This window comes from Motacilla alba, chromosome 17 (genome assembly GCF_015832195.1).
Source record: "Motacilla alba alba isolate MOTALB_02 chromosome 17, Motacilla_alba_V1.0_pri, whole genome shotgun sequence".
Classification (NCBI taxonomy): domain Eukaryota; kingdom Metazoa; phylum Chordata; class Aves; order Passeriformes; family Motacillidae; genus Motacilla; species Motacilla alba.
The window spans coordinates 1,346,991-1,367,015 of NC_052032.1; the positions used below are offsets into that span (position 1 = coordinate 1,346,991).

General features: G+C 57.1%; 3 protein-coding genes across 3 annotated transcripts; all 3 read left to right on the forward strand.

Annotated features, from left to right (window-relative positions):
• The first annotated feature begins 5,733 nt into the window (after nucleotides 1-5,733).
• On the forward strand, nucleotides 5,734-9,558 carry POLE3 (DNA polymerase epsilon 3, accessory subunit). Its single transcript, XM_038156663.1, has 5 exons — nucleotides 5,734-5,779; nucleotides 5,893-5,968; nucleotides 6,566-6,651; nucleotides 7,321-7,439; nucleotides 7,915-9,558. Exons 2-5 carry the CDS (start codon nucleotides 5,903-5,905, stop codon nucleotides 8,073-8,075), a joined length of 432 nt encoding a protein of 143 aa, XP_038012591.1. The 5' UTR covers nucleotides 5,734-5,779; nucleotides 5,893-5,902; the 3' UTR covers nucleotides 8,076-9,558.
• Nucleotides 9,559-10,584: 1,026 nt separating this feature from the next.
• Nucleotides 10,585-18,349, forward strand: ALAD (aminolevulinate dehydratase). Its single transcript, XM_038156443.1, has 12 exons — nucleotides 10,585-10,653; nucleotides 13,900-14,041; nucleotides 14,216-14,266; nucleotides 14,968-15,064; nucleotides 15,377-15,512; nucleotides 15,929-16,012; nucleotides 16,191-16,279; nucleotides 16,574-16,629; nucleotides 17,230-17,317; nucleotides 17,774-17,860; nucleotides 17,983-18,112; nucleotides 18,192-18,349. The coding sequence occupies exons 2-12, from the start codon at nucleotides 13,929-13,931 to the stop codon at nucleotides 18,263-18,265; spliced, it is 1,005 nt and encodes a 334-aa protein (XP_038012371.1). The 5' UTR covers nucleotides 10,585-10,653; nucleotides 13,900-13,928; the 3' UTR covers nucleotides 18,266-18,349.
• A 62-nt stretch (nucleotides 18,350-18,411) lies between these two features.
• On the forward strand, nucleotides 18,412-19,801 carry HDHD3 (haloacid dehalogenase like hydrolase domain containing 3). The gene has a single exon (XM_038156444.1). It carries the CDS (start codon nucleotides 18,932-18,934, stop codon nucleotides 19,646-19,648), a length of 717 nt encoding a protein of 238 aa, XP_038012372.1. The 5' UTR covers nucleotides 18,412-18,931; the 3' UTR covers nucleotides 19,649-19,801.
• The last annotated feature ends 224 nt before the right edge of the window (nucleotides 19,802-20,025 follow it).

Here is a 20,025-nt window from a genome sequence, read left to right on the forward strand (position 1 = left end):
ATGGGCAGGGACACCTTCCACTGTCCCAGGGTACTCCAAGCCTGTCCAGCCTGGCCTTGGGCACTTCCAGGGATCCAGGGCCTCCCCACCCTCCCAGGGAACAGTTCCTCTCCAATATCTAATTAAATGTATCCTCCTTCAGTTTAAAGCCATTGTCCTTTGTCCTGGGGCACAACAGAAAGGGGTAAGTTGCCCTTTCTCTTGACAGAGATCTTCTTTGTCACCTGGATCATCTTTGTCATCCCCATTCCCTGGCTGGACAAAGTAAACCAAGGTTCTCCAACATTTTTGTGTTCAATTAAACTGGTCTTAGAGTGAAGCTGCTGCTCCAAGGGCAGTTGCCTCCTTTCTCCTCCAGAACTCTGATCCTGCCTCCTCCCTTTAGCCCAAGCATGGGAACAGGCCCACAGAGTCTCTCCAGCTCAAAGGGACCCGGAAGGATCATCACGCCCCACTCCCTTTCAGGATGAGAATTAAATCCTGTGACTACTCACATCCTCCAGATGTTTCTGGAGCTCTGGCAGCCTTGGTGCCATGACCACTTCCCCAGGGAGCTTGTGCCAGTGACCACCACCCTCTCAGCGAGGAATCTTTACAAGAATATTTAAGGAGAAAGTATATTCAAGAATATTGAAGAAAATAAAAGCAGAGCCATTGGGTCAGACGAAGCTCCTGTTTCATGTCAGAAGGTGATGCCCAGGGGAGAATACAACAGAGCAGACACAAGACATTTTCCAAAATAGCTGCTCAGCCCCAAACCATTTTCAATTCAAGGACTTTCCACTCTCATAGTGGAGTGGAAAACTTTAATTTGGCAGACATAGGAGCTGGATCCCATTTGTGTAGTGGCACACTACACCATTAGCCCACCTTACTGGGGCACCTTTAAGCCACTCTGTGGATTAATTGTTATTCTGGATCAATTAGCCGAGCACAGCCTAATTATTGCCCATATTGTTTAAGCATGATCCCATTACCCAGAATCAGAAAAGCACTCCCTTCCCTGGGAGTTGAGAGCACTCACTGTCCCTATGTTATTCCAGAGCACCAGGGTCATGTGTCCAGGTGAGAGGACGTCTGACCCTGCTGCAGAGCCCAGCTCTGGCTGGAGCACGGCACAAACGGGAGCAAGATTCATGGTGCCACAAACCCGACTGAGCACCACCAGAGGTGACACAGAGGTTACCCTACAGCTTTCCTTCCCAAAGCACTTTCCAAAGGGAATAACAAAGTTACAGTTAATGCAATAGTCCATCCACGCAGCTGAAAATAGCTCCTGACCTGGAACACAGGATTTGTCCAAGTCTCTGTCTTAGGTCACATAGGAAGGTCCACTCAATCAGCAGAATTTTAGGCTGGCGCTTTTTTGACAGTTAAAACTGCTGAATTAGTTTATGACTAAAAAAAGAATGCCAGGAAGATATTTTGGAAGTGCTGCACTCGGAGGTGCACCTTCATCAGAGGTGAGCTAAACTTAGAGGGCCTGAGGTAGGAAGAGAAGTGTGTGAGTGACACCTGCATGGGACAGCTCCATCCTCTGTGGACCAGGCTCCTGCCTGCAGTGCCTGGCCTGTCTTTAGGGGAAGGGAAAATGGAATCATTCCAGGCACCGGCTCTCAGAGGCCTGATGCACTTAAACATTTAGAGATTATAATGACCAAGTAAAAGCTTATTTCCTTTTAAAAAGGATACTGCCAAGTGCTTCACATTCATTCTTCTTCCACAGCCAAAAGGAAAAAGAATTTAAAAAAAAGAGCAGTCATAGACAGTCTCCCAAGGGAATTTAAATTGGTAAGTGCAAATCATCCAACACCAGTTTGGGATGAGTGCCTGTGTCCCTGCCTTCATCCAACACCAGTTTGGGATGAGTGCCTGTGTCCCTGCCTTCATCCAACACCAGTTTGGGATGAGTGCCTGTGTCCCTGCCTTCACCCAACACCAGTTTGGGATGAGTGCCTGTGTCCCTGCCTTCACCCAACACCAGTTTGGGATGAGTCCCCGTGTCCCTGCCTTCATCCAACACCAGTTTGGGATGTGTCCCTGTGTCCCTGCCTTCATCCAACACCAGTTTGGGATGTGTCCCTGGGTCCCAGCCTTCATCCAACACCAGTTTGGGATGAGTGCCTGTGTCCCTGCCTTCATCCAACACCAGTTTGGGATGAGCGCCTGTGTCCCTGCCTTCACCCAACACCAGTTTGGGATGTGTCCCTGGGTCCCAGCCTTCTGCCTTGTGTCCACTGTGTCTCTTGCTGTTTGTTTTGACTCTCCTGAGCGCTGTCCTGTCCCCCTGAGTCACCCAGAGCCGGGCGGGTCCCTCCCAGCCCCGGCGCGGGCGGATCCGTTCAGCACTAACGAGAGGCAGAGGTGTGAAGTGACTCACTGGATAGGAACGCACTGAACGCTTCTCAGGCTCAAGACCTCACAGTTAATCCTGCAACCCCAAAACATTCTGAGCAGAGCCAGGGAGTGCCCAGAGGGAGGGATTTGCAGTTCAGAACTCTCCTGTGCACCACGTCCTGGCACACCTCATCCCTGGTTCTATGAGAGGAGGAGTTATCTGCTGCATCAACAGCCTCTTATTTACAGGACTTGGATGGCACCTATCCAAACAGGGCTTCAGGAGTGCTGGAAACAATACAGGTGTTCCACAGTGACTGTTCTACATCAGAATAATCTGTATTTTTGTATTAATATTTTTCCCTTCGGCCATGATGATACTGAAGTGTCATTTTCACAGAAGTCAAGTGATATTCAAGCCCCTCTGTACTAACAGTGGGTTCTGAGGAGTACAAACACTCCTGAGTAAGCTCTGTGCCTGCAGCTAAACCATAAATGTCACATTTTTGTGACATTTTGTGAAAAACAAGCAGGCTAAAAGAGTGTCCACCCTCACTGCAGGCTTAAAACTCACAGTGTTCATCTCCTGACATCCGTGCAGAGTCATTGAACAGAATCACAGAATGTGGAAAGGACCTTAAAGATCCTCTCATTCCACCCCTGCCATGTCAGGGACACCTTCCACTGTCCCAGGCTGCTCCAAGCCCTGTCCAGCCTGGCCTTGGGCACTGCCAGGGATCCAGGGGCAGCCCCAGCTGCTCTGGGCACCCTGTGCCAGGGCCTGCCCACCTCACCCAAACAGATGCTTTCTTAATATCTAATTCAAAGCATTTAAATCTAAATCTGTTATAGCCTTTCCCTGAGGTACAGAAGGACAATATTGTCCCATGGTTTTGCTTTCCCTCCCTTTCCCTGAGCTGAGCTGCTGCTCCTCTGTCACTTTATAGCTGTGCTACATAGAACAACATTTTTGTTCCAGTGTAAAATGTGACTCACAGCAGTCAACTTGAGCGTTGCATGCTCAACATCTCCCGTGTTTTACACATGACACTGAAAAAAGACTAGAAAGCTGATCTAATATAAAGGCTCTGGACCTAGAGGATATGAGGCCAGGATGTCTGCCCCTGGATCCCTGGCAGTGTCCCAGGCCAGGCTGGACAGGGCTTGGAGCAGCCTGGGACAGTGGGAGACGTCCCTGTCCATGGAATGGGCTTTAATGTCCCTTCCTGGGATTCAATGTACCAACCTCCAGACACTGTCATTAAAAACAAGTACAGACTCACAGCAGGGACCAGGGAGGAGAGCCTGTTGTGTGCAGAAGACACACAGAGCTGGATGGTCCCAGCCCAGGCTTTGCTGGTGAATGGGGCAGCTTTGGGCCATATCCCTGGATTTAGGCAGCCCCATTCCTGGCTCTGCTCCATCCCATCCCTTCCCCAGGCAGTCCCACACCTCCACCTCGCTTGGTTCTCAGTTCATGGACAAAAACACCTCATGCTCCAAAAAACAGAAACCAAAATGAGCAGCAGTGGCTCCCAAGGGCTCCAACAGCTCTGAGGCACTCGCCTGTCTAGGATCCGAGTCTGCCGTGGTCACTGTCACAGCAGCTCAGTCTGTCGTGGTCACTGTCACAGCAGCTCAGTGTGCCCCCACATGGAAAGGAGCTAAAACCAAAACTTACACACAATTTGTACAGCAGGGACAGGGTTTATTAATCCAGTGAAACTGGAACAGTCACGCAGGGCTCACACAGGCCTGGCCCAGGTGTGCTCAGTGTGTGCTTCTCCCAGCACAGCATTATGTCCACCACAGTTACCTTCACCTGGGCTCAAAAGCTTCTGCCAACTCTCTCTACAACAGAAATACTGCCCTTGATGACAGGAAATTCCCATTTTCCATGGAAAAGAGCTCTGCTGTCAATCACTGCTCACAATTTCAAATATCACCCCAACACAGCACCTAATTAATCTGCTTTCTTGCACTCTGAGCTTACTTAGTTACCTGGTCAGGTTACCAACAGGGATAAAGTCCCGTGGAATTACAGGGTTTAGGCCAGGCACGGGGTCAGTGGGGCAGGGACGGAGGAGCTCACAGCCCTGTGCCCTCAACCAGCAACAAGGGAAGAGGCCAGACACCAGTGTGGGGTAAAACAGAGGTTATTTCCCATTGGAAATAATGTAACTTTCCTAATTAATTGTTTTAATTAATTGCAACCAGTGCCCACTTCCAGCTAGCACTAGTTAAGTTTCTTCACAGGCTCTTGAAATTACTTTGATCACTAAATAACCAAAACATCAAGTTTGCTAAAAGTAACTCTGCCAAGCTTCAATAAACAAAGCCAAAGGGAGTTGGAGATTGGACATCTGGGATCTTAAATTTATGACCCTTCAAAGGTGTTGGAGTAAGCAGAAAATGCAGAGGAGATTAAGGTCTGGATAGCTGGAGATTCCCTGACTGAGAAAAATATTATAAAAGTAATAAAGTACGTGGACCAGATTAGCATGAAGAGTGAGAAATGAACAACCAAGAGCAGATAGAAAGCTAAGTAATGAAGAGAATTACATAACCTAGAGCTAATAACCATTAATTTGTTTACTAAAAATGTATAAATAAGTGAAAAAGTTTTGTATCTGTGTCGGTGCAGACGATGGAGCTTTGTCAGCCCCACGTGCTCTTGGCTAAGGAAACAGTAATGCCTTACTCACTAAGTGTCACACAGCCTTAGAGGGAGCCTTATTGATCCCAAGGACTTTGGGGGATCTTGGGAACAATCCCGCAGGCACCAGCTCCCTCTCCCCAGGGCCCTGTGCCTGGCCCTGCTCCCAGCCATGACAGCCCCTCAGCCCCCAGCAGCGGCGGTGTGACCACCTGCACCTGTCCCTGCACCTACACCTAGAGCTGCACCTGTCCCTGCACCTACACCTAGAGCTGAACCTGTCCCTGCACCATCACCTGCACCTGCACCTGTCCCTTCACCCACACCTGAATCTGTCCTTGTCCCTTCACCTGCACCATCACCCACACCTGCACCTGTGCCTGTCCCTTCACCTGCACCATCACCCACACCTGAATCTGTCCTTGTCCCTTCACCTGCACCATCACCCACACCTGCACCTGTGCCTGTCCCTTCACCTGCACCATCACCCACACCTGCACCTGTGCCTGTCCGTGCGCCATCACCCAGACCTGTCCCTCTCCTATCACCCGGCCTTACACCTACACTTATCCCTACACCTGCACCCACACCTATAGCTATTCCTGCCCCTATCCCTGCCCTTATCCTGTTCCTATTCCTGCCTCTCCTCCTTGTCCTTCTCCCTCTCCTTCCTTTCCCTTTCCCTGTCCGCCGCCGCCCCTCAGGCCGCGCCGCCATTTCGCGCCGCGCGGGCAGGGCCGCGGTGCGCGCCGGGAGCGGGCGGGGCGGCGGCGGAGCGCGGGCTGGGTACGGCCGGGCCGGGCCGGGATCGCCGCGGTGCCCTGTGCTGAGGGGATCCCGCCCTGTCCCCCCGGGATCCCGCCCATCCCCGCGCCCCTGACGCCGCGTTTGCTTTGCAGGAGGCCCAGGATGGCGGAGAGACCGGAGGACTTGAACCTGCCCAACGCCGTCATCACCCGCATCATCAAGGAGGCGGTGGGTGCCGGGCCCCGCGGCCCAGCGGAGCGGGGCAGCTGGAGGCCCCGGCCCCGGGAGATCCCGGCCCCCGGCCTGTGCTGTGTCCCCGCCCGCAGGGCTCTGCCCTGGGCTGTCCCCATCGGGTACCGGGGCTGCAGCCCTCGCTGCAGCGTCCCAAGGGATGCAGCTCCACCAGTGCAGCTCCCGCCCTGTGGCACTGTGAGAACCAGGCCCCCCAAAACGTCAGCACACAAGTCCATGTCTATATAACAATCCAGAATAATTCCCAGTGGTTAATTTAGTTCGTTTGGTGTGGAGCTGTGAGGTGTTGCTGAGGGATCTGGGCCTGGCAGGCATGTCTGGAGTAGTCACAGGATGAGTTACCTGCAGACAGTGGCCAGACCCCAAATGCCAGAGTCACTGGGCTTCTGCTCAGCTCTGTGCCTTTGAGGGACACATTCCTGCTGCCTTGCGCTTCCAGAGCTCCTGTGACAGCACCCCAGAGCAGTTCCCAGTTCTTCTGAGCCCTCTGAGTGCCGTAATAAACTGACAGTTCAGTTATGGAGTTTAAGTTGTTTTTAGCAGCTGCTGATAAAAGTTGGATTTGTTTTTCAGCTTCCTGATGGAGTCAATATTTCCAAAGAAGCCCGGAGTGCGATCTCCCGAGCAGCAAGTGTGTTTGTGCTGTATGCTACATCATGGTAAGGACTTGGTGCAGCAGTCACTGGGGCACTTGATTGATAATTCATCTCTGGTGGCCTGGGGACTCTCTCCCAGTGTTGTTTTTCTGTATTGCCTGATTATATAAATAAACCAGTCTGCCAGGCTGCAGCAGGTGGGTTTGGACTGCCCAGAGCAGCCCATGGGAAGGTAGCTCGGCTCTGGACACAGCCATGTCCCAAAAAGAGGGGTCCCAAATTGCCATTTACCTTAGAGTGTGGCCGCACAGCCTTCCTGGCAAAGGCAGGGGCACTTGACTCACTCTCAGGCTCTTCATCATGAAGCTGTGTTAGGGCAAGAGCTGCCACAGAGGACACAGTCACATTTTTGGGGTGGCTTGGCATATTCTTTGCAGGCAGTCACTCCTCTAGTGTCAGGTGCTTCTAGGGCTGTGTGGAACTGTCACAGCCAAGGTTCAGGCTTTCTCCTTCTCCTGCTTGTAGAAAAAGTCTGTGCAAGCAGAAACTAACACTGTGAGAAAGCACAGCCAGCCCGTGTAAACAAAAATGTCTCAAACCTTCTTTAGTAAATGATAAAAAAACCCTAAATGTTTTGGGGATGGCTTTTTTAAGTTGCTTTTGACTTCATTATTAAAGTCAGGATGGAATTGCTAACAGCTCCCAATTACCTCTCTTTTTGGTTCTGCCTAGTGCAAATAACTTTGCCATGAAGGGGAAGAGGAAAACCCTGAATGCTGGGGATGTGCTCTCTGCCATGGAGGAGATGGAGTTCCAGAGATTCGTGGCCCCTCTGAAGGAATCCCTGGAAGGTACCGTGCTCCGTGGGTGTCCAGGGACTTTGAGAGGCACTGAGTTCTGTTTTCCTCCAACGCTGGACAAGCAACACTTATTGCCTGTCTTGTTTCTCTTCTCTTTGCCCAGCATCCTACACTGCAGTTTGCCTGGGGAGTAACTAATGTGCACCTTAACGGGACTGGGATAACATTATTGCACAACTGATGAGGATTGAGAAAGTCTCATCTGCTCTCACTCCCCTATTATGTTTATCTAAGGAAAGCCGTAGGTGCTGCCTGTAAATGTGACCTTCTGCATCCTTTTCAGCATTTTTCTGCTGAAATTTAACCTGATTTCCTATGGAGCTGCTCAGCACAGCTCAGCTCGTAGGGTGAGTTGTGCTCTGAGTTCCCTGCTCCCCTCCAAAGCTGGGAGAGCAAGTGGATGTTGGACCTCAGCCACTGACCTGTCCATGCCAGCGCCAAGCCCTCACTGTTCCCTCTCCTCCAGTTTACAGGCGTGAGCAGAAAGGAAAGAAAGAGGCCAGGAAAGATAAAGACAAGAAGGCAGACTCGGAGGAGCAAGATAAGAGCCGAGAGGAGGACAATGATGATGATGATGAAAGGATGGAGGAGGAAGAACAAAACGATGAGGAAGAGGTGGACAACTGAGCTGGCTGGTGGGCAGGGGCTGGGATGTGCTCAGAGGGATGTAAACGCTGTAAATCGACCTTGCCGTGTCCCCTCGTGTTTCCATTAGAGCTTTGTACTGCCCCTCTGTGGCCTGTCCCTTTTGGCCTGTAATTTGTACATAAAGGACTGTGCTGAAGCTTTTCCCGTGGCTGGGTGGCTCCTCCCTGTGCCTGGGGGGCTTTGGCCCTCCCCAGGCTCTGGGCAGGCACTTCCTGGGCTTTTGATGCTGGGCTGGCTCTGAAAGAGAGGAAAATAGAACTGGTGGGTGCTCAGTGCAGAAACTAGCCAGGAGAACGTGAGACTCTCGAATATGAGGGGCTGAATCCAGTAGATCACTCACAGATCACTTCCGGGGTGTAGGATGTAGGTGATGATGTCCAGAGGCTTGGGAGCTGCACATTGAAGCCTTTGATCCAATTGAGTTGTTTTTTTCCTTTTGTTTCCTTGCATCCTGGCTGTGCCTTCTCTCCCTGCTGTACTGTGACAGTGACACTGTGTCCTCCAGCCTCAGCAGCAGCACAGGGTGGCTGTACCCAAACTAACCCAAATCCAAAAAACGCACAGTGCTGTCGGGGTAAGCTGTACACAGTCAGTGACTTTGAGAGCCCTGAGAGACAAAGAGGAGATTGATTCAAACTCTGAAGCACGATGAGGGGCTCAGATGAGGAGCAGGGCTGAAAATAGGTGGCTTTGTGCAGTGCTGGGGGTGTGACAGGTCAGTGTCACGCTGGGGGTCTGGTGCTCTCTGCTGTCCCCCTGCAGCAGCAGCTCCTGCAGCAAGCTGAGATGTGCTAGAACAGAGTGGTGAATTGTGGTGGTTGTCTTTTCCCCATTTCCCAGATGGGATGACCTAATTCCATCCAAGGTCCCTCTAAAGCCTTTGTTGGTCATTCCAGGGACACAGATGCCTCTGGGAGGGCAGCAGGGGCAGGGTGTGCCCACCCAGGGGGTCCATGTGGCTTCACAAAAGGCCCCTGCAAGAAGGGTTGAGAGAAGCTGTTGGTATCCCTTGTGCTAGTGTAGGTTTGTGCTTTTCCACTTGAACTCTTAGATCTGATGCCTTTCTCCCTCAGGAAGTTTTAGATACATTTAAAACCCCCAGGTTTTGATGATGTGCAGTTTTAAAATAGCAGTTGTGAGGAATCCTGGATCCTTTCCACCAAAAAATGGTGGCAGCTACCCACAAGAAGCACCCTGCTTTCCTGGCCCGCTGGATTTTCACATGCACACAAGCCCAGCTACTGAAAAGAACTGAACCAACACAGATTTTCTGCTGTCTAGTTTCTGCTGGCATCCAGTCAGGCTGTGGAAAGCCTGAACTGATGATATGTTCCCCACATTTCTGATAAACACCCACCTTCCAGCTCTTTTCCTCTCTTTTCTCTTCAGCACATATCTGGGGTGCATATTCTGGAAGGGAATGAGATCTAAATAAAAGCCTGATTTTTTTTTTTTACAGAAATGGGAGTCTCATATTTTGGTCAGTTATAAAATGAGCAGGTTGTGGTTGCATAAGTGGGATGGGAGCAGGAAATGCTCTGGGAAATGTTTTCTGGAGCAGCTGACATGGAGGAGGATGAGGGGAGGATGAAGGCTGCTGCAACCAGGCGTCAGTGAGAGGAGGGAGGGAGTGTGGAAAGGAGGGGATTTCCAGGTCGCTGTGTGTGAGCTCCCCCTCGCTCCAGGGAGAGGTGCCAGGCGGGGGGAAAGATCCAGGATCTGGAACCAGGGTTTCTGCACTGGAGTGAGCCGGGGAATGATGCTTTGGTGGGGGAGCTGCAGAATGTCCTGCACTAAACCTGAGCCTGGCTTCTCCCCTGCTCTGAGAGACCAAGGCAGGCGTTTGGGCTTCCCCCAGCACCCCAAACCCTGCTCCAGGTGCCTCTGCAGCACCCCACACCTTGTTCCACACCACCACAGCCTCTCAGCCATGCTCTTTAAACCAAACACTGCAGCACTCCAAACCCTCACAGCACACCAGTGCCCTGCCCCAGCCACTCCAGAATCCTAAAACCTGGCTCCAGGTCCTCCCACAGCACCCTAGAACTGGACTGCACAGACCTCCAGCACCCCAAAACCCTGCTCCATGCTCCCGTCAGCACTCCAAAACCTGGCTCTGGGTCCTGCAGCACCCCAGAGCATTGCTCCAGCCTCCATAAACCCCCAAAACCTGCCTTCTGTCCCCCTCCAGCACCCCAAAGCCCTGCTCCATGCGCCCCAGAACCCCAAGATCTGGCTCTTGAGTCCTCCTGCAGCACCCCCAAACTTGGCTCCAGGGGCCCCTACAGCACCCTGGAACTGGATTGCCTGGCCCCAGCACCCAGAGCCTGCCCCCGCAGCACCCCGAGGCCGTGCCCCGTGCCCCCCCCGGGCCCATCCCTGCCGCAGATCCCGGATCCCGGCTCCGCCATCGCCCCCGTTCCCCCGCGCCGCTTTCCCGCGCTCCGCCGCGAGACTTCCCGCCAGCCCCTCCGCGCGGGGCGGGGCTATGCTGATTGCGGGCGTGGTTATGCAAATCGCAGTCACTGTCGCACGGCAGGAGCGGACGCGGCGATCGGTGAGTGCCGGGACCGGGACCGGGACCGGGAACGGGAACGGGGCTGGGAGCGGGCACCGGAGCTGGGGCCGGGGCGTCCGCCTCTCCTCCGGTCCCCGACCTCGGCCCCTTGCAGGGCTGCGGGGAATGACTCCAGGGACGGGGCCCGGCCGCGCTTGGGTGCAGGCAGGAAGGGCAGCCCCGGGTAACGCAGCAAGGACAACCCGGGTTTTGCTCAGTTTTGCTCGGGTTTTGCTCCGTTTTTGCTCGGTAACTGTGGCAACGGCGGGGGACGCACCGAGCAGCGTGTGATGCTGTGAGCTGCCGTCGGTCCTGAGCTCCCGCTTGTCCTGGGGTATAATTCCAGACCCCAGAGCATCCCCGTTCCCGTCCTGGAGCGGGAAACCTGCCCTAACAGCTTGACCTTCGTAGGTAGCTCTTAATTAACATTGTAAAAGCTTGACCCTCGTTAGTGGCTGTTAATTAACCCACAGCTCCGTTGTCTGCCCTGAGGAGCTCCACTTTCCTGGGACACCCCGGTCCGTCCCCAGCTGGGATTTTGGCAGCCTGCATGTCCCTGGGGTTTAGCTAAATAGTTGTGCTCGTGTCTGAGGCCACGTGTGCTTGTGTGTCCTGAAATGCTGGGACACCTCTTGCTGCCAAGATGAGGCGAGATGAGGGAACGAACCCTCCCAGCTCTTGGGAGACTGTCGGGAGCCGGAGCAGCGCCGGGTCTGCCTCCAGCCCGTCCCCGAAAATTGTCCGGTCGGTGCCGGTGCCGAGGGCCGGCGTGTGCCGAGTTCTCCCGTTGGGAAGTCGCTTCCCGTCCCTCGAGAGCAGCGAGGCAGCCGGGCAGTGCCGCGGGCACGGGCTGGGCGCAGCTGCGGGTTCGGGTGCTGCGGCTTTGGACCGGTCCCAGGGGAAGGAGCAAAGGTGAAGCCGCCCTGCTGCCGACCTGTCCGTGAACTCCTCCGGTGTGCGCGGAGCAGAGAGCTTTAGAAAGACAGGTTTGGGCCCTGGATGTTGGGGAAAGGTTAATTTGCTCTGCCGGGACCTCGGGAGGAGCAGCCCCAGCCCAGGGTGGCGCAATGTCCCCGTGGCACACTCTTGAAGCCTCGCTCCGCGGCCCTGCCCTCCTTCCCCGATGTCCCCGGCTGTGCCATCCCGGCTGTGTCCCTCGTCGCGCCGGGTGCCCTGCGTGGGCAGCAGCTTGTCCTGGACGTGGGGCTGGGAAGGAGGACCCGGCCCAGCAGCCCGGGACCCACCCGTGCCGCTCTTATCTTGGCACTGCAATCCCAGCCGGCCCCGTCTCCTCCTACCCCAGAGCGTGCTTTCTGGAGCTGTGGCCTCTATCTGTCCCATCCAGTCAGGTGCCTCTGGTCCCACCCGGCCCCCTCCCCTCTCTCTGGTGGGATTAACTGTTTAAAGCATTTTTTGGATTCTCGAGGTGGGTTTTGTTCACTGAGCCCTTTGTTAGCCATTGCCTGGAGCCCTGCCTGGAGCCAGGCGCCTGCTGGAGCTGCCAGCTCCGGTTCACCCGAGGGCTGTCCCCTTCCCTGGAGTAAGGCCTGGGGCAGCAGCGTTCCAAGGGCTAAAAATGGCTTGCCAAGGGATGCCATGACGCTGCCAGCGTTCCTGTCAGCTGCTCTGCATCCCCCACGAGCACCACCTGATGTTTTTATTGGGTTTTTTATACGTGTAAGCCTCTGACCAAGAGGGGCCTTTCCTCATCCCCAAGCAGAAGCGATTCCTTGAGGTATGAGAGGGTCAATTCCAGCCCTGGACTGAACACAATTCCCCTTTGTTCCAAGTGTCCTGTGCAATGGGGTGCTCTGACAGAGTTTGGCTCCGTATTAGAACATCTCAAGCGTCTTGAGTGTGTAAAACAGGTGAAACACTTCATATTAAAGGTTTTCCAGAAAAGCTGAGCCATCTCTCAGCTCTGTTACTGGCTGGTGTCATGGGTGCTGGTGTAAAACTTTGTCCTCTTGATTCTGTGCTGGGAGCTGGAGCTGTGCCTCCAGGGGGACTGTGATCCCACTCTGTTCTCCAGAGTTTGGATGCAGGCTGGGGGTCAGAGAGGTTTACTGCCTGGGGAATCCCCCCTGGGATGGACCCATCCTCCTGCTGCTCCATCTCCCTAGGGAAGCCCTGCCCTGCTCAGGACACTCACCTGCTCTTGCAGAATCTCATCTCAGCTCTGCTCCTGCCCACCTCCCTCAGGCTCAGCTCCCAAAAACCCATGCTCTGCAGCAGGAACTTTGCTTTGTCTCCCAGGGCACCCGAGCTCCTCTGCACAGAGCATTCAGGGGATGTGGCCTTGTGTGAACAGCCAGAAGTCCTTGGAGCTGCTCTGCACACACAGTCCCTTGTTGGGGTCGTGCAGCTGCTCCTCTGCACTGCAGCCAAACACCTCGTCCCAGGAGGGCTCCCTTCCCACGGCCCCTTCCATCACATCCACCAGCAGCATGGTGGGATTGAGCCCTCATGGAAATGTAATTCTTAATGGGCTGATCACAGAATTATTACTAGATCTGCTAGAGAATAAAACATTGCTCCAGAAGACGCTTCAGCCATGAGATAGCTAATGATTCATTTATATGTGAGTTTTGTTACCTCTGAAATTGGTTTTGCCCAACTCCAGGGTTTTCTTCATCCAGCAGTAAGTGGCCACTGGAGTTGTGTAACTGTGAGAGTTGTGTGAGAGCTTTAGAGCCCTGGATGGTCGCGTGGCTCCAGTGTCCCTACTCTTCTGTAACTGCACCTTCACTCTGCAGCCATAAATATGTGGTGCTACACGGAATCACGGAATGGTTTGGGTTGGAAGGGACCTTAAAGATCACACAGAGCAGCTCTGTATCCTCTCCATGCAAAAACACAATTTCTCAGCACTAAGGAAAAGTAAAATGAATGAAGAATGACCCTCTTGGGGCCCAGGGAAAGGAACCTGCACAGGGCGAATGTGATTCTGCTGGGGGAGGATGTCAGTGGCTGGAAATGGGGGTTTCATACACAGAACTGGGAGGTTTGTGGGGAGGAGTCACTGACACCCCGTTAATGGGAAGGGCCATGCTGTGACTGCTGATGGGGGTCCTGCAGCACCCCAGGGTGCCCAGGGTGGGTGGGGTGGAGCTGCCTGGGCTGCAGCTCATGGCCTGGCATGGGACTGAGTCAGTCCTGCAGGGGCTGCCTGGATCCCAGCCCCTCCTCACGTGTGCCAAGAGCAGCAGCTCACCAGGGCCCCGCTGGTTTGTTTTGGCGTTTCAGAGTGTCCTTCCCTGACAGCAGAGCCCACCATGCAGGCAGACTCCGTTCTCCACAGCGGCTACTTCCACCCCGTGCTGCGCTCCTGGCAGTGCACGGCCACCACCTTCGATGCCTCCAACCTCATCTACCCCATCTTTGTCACGTGAGTGAGCCCCAGCTCTCGGGTGAGGGATGGACATGGCTCAGGGTGTCTGGCTGGGTCCATCCCTGCACCCCCTGAGCTCTTAAATAGGTCCAGAGCTCCTGTAGACTAGCCTGGGAGAGAGGCTTCCTTCTCCCACCGAGTGCTCATGTCTGTCCCATCCACCTCCCACAGTGACAGCTCTGATGCCGTGGAGCCAATTCCCAGCCTTCCTGGACAAGCCAGGTATGAATCCAGCCCCTCAGTCACTGCTGTGCCCTGTGTCTGGGGAGGGTTCATTTATGCCCTGAGCATGAGCCAGGGGGAGGCTTCCAACCCTCTGGCTCCTGCTTTGGAGATCCTCAGCATCAGACAAGGTGGGAATGTTCATCCACTAAGGGAGTGGAGAGAATCACACAGGGAATGCTGGAGAAGGGGCAGTACAGGGAGGGGACAGCAGCAGGGGCTGGCTCTGTCCCAGAGTACTCCCAGGCTGTGTGGGCTGGGCACACAGGGAGGCTGGAAGTGAACAGGCTTTCCAGCAGCAGCCAGAAAACCTCTGCAAGGACGAGGGATCTGGTCCTGCACTGGATCCCTCTGGACTGGCAGCTCCCCTCTGCATCTGCTGCACATTAGCAAGGCTTTGGGCAGGGGTGCTGTGATGGGAAAGGGGGCTGGAGCTGCACCAGGGACACCAAGATAAGGGATCCAAGGGCAGGGTATGCCCATCCCTCCAGAGCAGTGTCCATGCCGGGCAGATAGCGCTCCTGGAGCCCCAGATAAGGGCTCAGATTGTTCCTGCCAGTGTTCAGGCAACACCTCCCTGTACCTCCAGCCACTGCCTGGTGATGCTGGATTGCTCACAGGGCAGCATCCCAGTCCCAGGGCAGCTCTCCCCACGGGGCAGGTCTGGGTGCCTGGCAGCTGCTTCCCTTTGCCCTGCTCAGGTATGGAGTGAACAAGCTGGAGGGGATGCTGCGACCCCTCGTCGAAGATGGCCTCAAGTGTGTGCTCATCTTTGGGGTGCCCAGCAAGGTCCACAAGGTCAGTGCACGTGTGTGGGGGTGCTGGGATAGCCACAGGGCTGTCAGAGCAGTGGGGGCTGGGTGGGGGATGGTTTCCTGATCAAACAGGAGCAGTTCAGGGTCTCTGGCTGTGATATGATAGGATATTGCAGTGACATCCAGAAAGTCCCCAGAGCTCTGCAGGTGGCCCCAAAACCTGCCCTAGCTGCCCATCACCCTTTTCGCTCAGTGGGGTCCCACCATCCAGCCTTACAGGATCCCACAGTTCAGGAAATGCTTCCTGTGGTGGGAAGTGTCAGCTGTGCATGCTGAGGTGTTTGTGTCCTCACAGGACGAGAGAGGCTCTGCTGCTGATGCCGAGGGCACTCCTGCCATCCAGGCCATCAGGAAGATCCACTCCACATTCCCAGAGCTGCTGATTGCCTGCGATGTCTGCCTGTGCCCTTACACCTCGCACGGGCACTGCGGTGAGCACAGGCCTCTGAGCCTTCTCCTGCCTCTGGGAGCCTCTGGGATTTGCCATTTTCTGCTGAGGGTCTGGCCAGCTCCTGCTCCGAGACTTGGCTTTCCTGTACTGCTGTAGTTGAGCCTGGGCGACCTCTCCTGAGTTTTGACAACAGGGTGGGAGGCATGGGTGGTTCAGACCCTCCCTTGGGCCCCTGAGTCTGAGCCTCCCTCTGTGCCCCCCATCTCTGCCTTCCCTTCCCTGGCGCACCCACATGCTGTGTCCAGTCCCCAGCAGGCTCCTGGTCCTTATCCACCTCCCTTAACACATCAAGTTCCTCACTGCTGCTCTGAGCATCTCCTCAGCTGGTCCCCAGAGCCACACTCCCCTGGGGACCGAGCTGTCCCTCCGCTGTGTAACCCCAGGTTTGTCTCCCAGGCATCCTGCGTGAAGATGGCACCATCCAGAACGAGCTCAGCTGCCAGCGGCTGGCCGAGGTGGCGCTGGCTTATGCCAAAGCAGGTGGGGAGCCCTGGGCAGTGACACCCCAGTTTGGCTGTCACAGAGCTGTCCCTCTCTGCTTTGGGCAGACCCAAAAGCAGACTGGGCCTGGCTCCAACTGGGAGTGCTCCCCTGCACTGTTCAGGCAGCACCTGAGCCTCCAGTGTTCCCAACAAGCCTGTCCCGACCGTCCCTGCAGGTTGCCACATCGTGGCCCCCTCGGACATGATGGACGGGCGCATTGCAGCCATAAAGCAGGCACTGATCTCCAACGACCTGGGCAACAAGGTGAGCCAGGGACCTGTGTGTGCCACAGGCACGAGCCACCTCCATGGGAGGCTGCAGCACAACGGGACAGGGCAAGTGGCAGGAAGGGCAAACGCCCCCTTGGTGCCATGGGCATTGCCCTGCCCCGGCACACACAGGAGGGGAATGTCCTTGGCTGGAGGGGAATGCCCAGGCATGGTGAGGTGCCAGATGTGTGCAGGGGGAGGGTAAAGCTGTGGGAGGGAATCTCTCCTGTCCCAGCACTGGGATGTGGCCCTGAGCTCACAGCCCTCACAGCCCCTCTCTGCCCTGCAGGTCTCAGTGATGAGCTACAGTGCCAAATTTGCTTCGTGCTTCTACGGCCCCTTCAGGTGGGTCTGTCCCCCAGCCAGGGGTGCTCAGCTGGGGCCAGGCTGGCTGGGAGTGCATTCCCAGGGAGTCACTTGGGAAAGGGGCTTGTCCAGAGTCTGGGCTGCACGTGGGGTCACACTGGTCACTTTGCATCACCCTACTCCTACTTCTCCATGCAAAAAGGACTTGCCCAGAAGAAGCTGGCTGGCAGCAAGGTCACTGAAGGGTGATCTTCCATCCCAACCCTTCACCTGCTCGGGTGCTGGTGGCGAGGAAGACAGAGGGAGCTGCCTGCAGCTTCCAGGAGTCACGGCAGCCAGTGTTGCCCCACAGGGTGACTTCAGGGACAAGCTTCAGCTTAGTCAGCTGTTAGACCTTGTCCCAAGAACAGCCTGACCCCGGCAGGGTATCCCCAAGGAATCTACCTTGGAAAAGAGCCTGACATAATTTTACCCAGATTCTGGGCGGGCGGGGGGGGGGGGGGGCAGTGGGTGTTGAAAGCTCCCAGGGCCAGCCTGGGCCTGCAGGACCTCCCAGAGCTCAGATGCTTGTCCTGGCCTGTCCTTGTGTTTCTGGAGCTGCAGGGGGTTTCTCACCCCCTGCCCTCTGCCCCTCTGCAGGGACGCGGCGCTGTCCAAACCTGCCTTTGGGGACCGGCGCTGTTACCAGCTGCCCCCGGGCGCCCGCGGGCTGGCCCTGCGCGCTGTGGTGAGTGTGGGCTGGGACCCCCTCGGTGGGGCGAGTGTGGGCTGGGACCATGGCTGTGGGCTGGGACACCCTCACATAGGGCCTGGGTGATCGCACCCCGCAGGGCTTGGGGCAAGCAAGAGGTTGGGAGGCAAATGGCCAATGGTGTTCCCCTTCCATGAGCCAAAGAAACACGAGGTCCACCAGCCTGGCAGAGCTGGTCCCAGTGTGTGCCCGAGGGCTGAGCACTGGGAGCTGTGCAGATGCTGTCCCCATGCCCTGCTTGGCTTGGGATGTCAGGTGAAGGGACGCAAAGCCATCAGCTCTCCCCAGGCATCACGTGTATGGCGAGGGCAGCACCAGCACCTTGGCCATGAGGGGCTCACAGCCTCCTGTGATCCCTCCTGGGGAAAACCACCACGGCTCCAAACTCCTGGGCAAAAACAAGCTGTTCTTGTCCCCGCGCTGCCGTGGCAGGACCGGGACGTGCGGGAGGGCGCGGACATGCTGATGGTGAAGCCGGGGATGCCCTACCTGGACCTCGTGAGGGACGTCAAGGCTCGGGTGAGGACCTGCCGGGCAGGGAGGGCTCTGGGTGGGGGCTGTGGGTTCTGTGTGCCGGGACGGGCGCTGGAGCACCGGGGCTGTGCGGGCTGGGCTGTCCCGGCGCTGACCCGCTCCCGCAGCACCCCACGCACCCGCTGGCCGTGTACCACGTCTCGGGGGAGTTCGCCATGCTGTGGCACGGGGCGCAGGCCGGCGCCTTCAGCCTGGAGGCGGCGGTGCAGGAGGCGATCACGGCCTTCAGGCGCGCAGGTGAGGCTGCGACCCCCGTGTCCCCCTCTCTACCCCCCGTGTCCCCCCGGGCTGGCTCCAGCGTTTCGTCTCTCCGCAGGGGCCGACATCATCATCACCTACTTCACACCGCAGCTGCTGCGCTGGCTGCGGGAGGCGGCGGGCCGGCACTGAGAGCGGCCATTGCGGCCGGGGCGGCTTCTCCGGGATGGGAGGGAATTCCGGGAGGGGCGGGCTCTCCGGGATGGGAGGGAATTCCGGGAGGGGCGGGTTCTCCGGGATGGGAGGGAATTCCGGGAAGGGCGGGTTCTCCGGGATGGGAGGGAATTCCGGGAGGGGCGGGTTCGCCGGTAGGGGCGGCGCTTCCGGGCAGCGGCGCAGGTGGGTCCCGGCGCTGCGCGCCCCCCAGCTCGCAGCCCCCGCGCACCGGGAGCTCGGCCCGGTGAGCGCCGGCACCGCCCCGCACCCCCGGGAACACCGCGAGCCTGCACCTGCGTTCCAGCGGTGCTCCCGCCCCGGCTGTGCCCCGGACGCCCTCCCCAAACACCCGGGCCGTGCCCCTGACCCCCAGCCCGGGTCCAGCCCCCGTACCCCAGCTCGCCCCGTCTGCGGCACCCACGTGGGGAGTGTCACTGCCCCGGCCTGGCAGACTTTGCCCCTGGCACTCGGAGCAGGGTTTGCCCTCCCTGCCGCCTCTCCGTGCTGACCCCAGGGGCCCTGAGCCCCGCCGGAGGAACACCGACGCCCGTAGTGAGGTGGACTAAAGGCCGGGCCGCCCGCAGCCCTGTGATGTGACTGGCAGCGCGGGGCTCGGCGGTGTCCCCGGGCGCTGCTGAGGCCATGCTCAGGCTGCGCCTGCTGACGTGGGACGTGAAGGACACGCTGCTGCGGCTGCGGCAGCCCGTGGGCCAGAGCTACGCGGCCGAGGCCCGGGCCCACGGGCTGCAGGTGCAGCCCGAGGCTCTGGGGCGCTCCTTCCGGGAGGTGTACGGAGCCCAGAGCCGGCGCTTCCCCAACTACGGCCACGGCCAGGGGCTCAGCTCCCGGCAGTGGTGGCTGGATGTTGTCAAACAGAGCTTCAGGCTCTCGGGCGTGCAGGACGAGGCAGCCCTGACGAAGCTGGCAGAAAAGCTCTACCGCGACTACTGCAGCTCCAACACCTGGGAGGTGCTGCCGGGAGCGGCCGAGACCCTGAGCCGCTGCCGCCAGCTCGGCTTCCGCATGGGAATCGTCTCCAACTTCGACAGCCGGCTGGAAGCCATCCTCTCGCACTGCAACCTGCGGCACCACTTCGAGTTCGTGCTCACCTCCGAGGCCGCGGGCTTCGCCAAGCCGGACGGGAGGATCTTCGAGCAGGCGCTGCGGCTCGGCGGGGCCCGCCCCGAGCAGGCGGCTCACATCGGGGATGACTACAGCCGGGATTACCGGGCGGCCCGGGCCGCGGGCATGCACAGCTTCCTGCTGCGGGCCGCCGGGCAGGGCGAGGGGCCCGAGGTGCCCCCCGAGCACGTCCTGCCCACGCTGAGCCACCTCCTGGCTCGCATCGAGAAGGAGTAGCTGCGGTTCGGAGGGGTCCAGTGCTGCTGCCAGTGCTGAACTGTCCTGACATGAGATTTCTTGCTGCTAGGTGGGCAGGGAAGAGCAGCAAGTCCGAGCTGCCTATGGAGCAGGAGGAGTGTTCATGCAATAAAACATTTCTGATGCCCAGCAGTGGAGCAATGTGTTTCATGCCTCTAAGAACACCACAGAAGAAGGTTAGCTGTGGTGTCTTCCCCTGACAGGGCTGGGACTGGGTGACTGCAGAGGTTCATTCTGGCAGGAGATGGAGGCAGATACTGAGGTTTATCCCTTCTCACTCACTCCGGGGACAGGCCTAAACATCCCCCAGTGCAAGTGGCGGCCCTGTCCCAGGGAAGGTTTGCCCACACAGAACA

Excerpts from the sequence above, each read along its gene's own strand:
- POLE3 (XM_038156663.1), top strand. The coding sequence starts at position 5,903 with ATGGCGGAGAGACCGGAGGACTTGAACCTGCCCAACGCCGTCATCACC. Across the intron at positions 6,652-7,320 it reads GTGCTGTATGCTACATCATG|TGCAAATAACTTTGCCATGA; the intron begins GTAAGGACTTGG and ends GGTTCTGCCTAG. Across the intron at positions 7,440-7,914 it reads TCTGAAGGAATCCCTGGAAG|TTTACAGGCGTGAGCAGAAA; the intron begins GTACCGTGCTCC and ends CCTCTCCTCCAG.
- ALAD (XM_038156443.1), top strand. The coding sequence starts at position 13,929 with ATGCAGGCAGACTCCGTTCTCCACAGCGGCTACTTCCACCCCGTGCTG. Across the intron at positions 16,013-16,190 it reads GCTGGCTTATGCCAAAGCAG|GTTGCCACATCGTGGCCCCC; the intron begins GTGGGGAGCCCT and ends CCGTCCCTGCAG. Across the intron at positions 16,630-17,229 it reads TGCTTCTACGGCCCCTTCAG|GGACGCGGCGCTGTCCAAAC; the intron begins GTGGGTCTGTCC and ends GCCCCTCTGCAG.
- HDHD3 (XM_038156444.1), top strand. The coding sequence starts at position 18,932 with ATGCTCAGGCTGCGCCTGCTGACGTGGGACGTGAAGGACACGCTGCTG.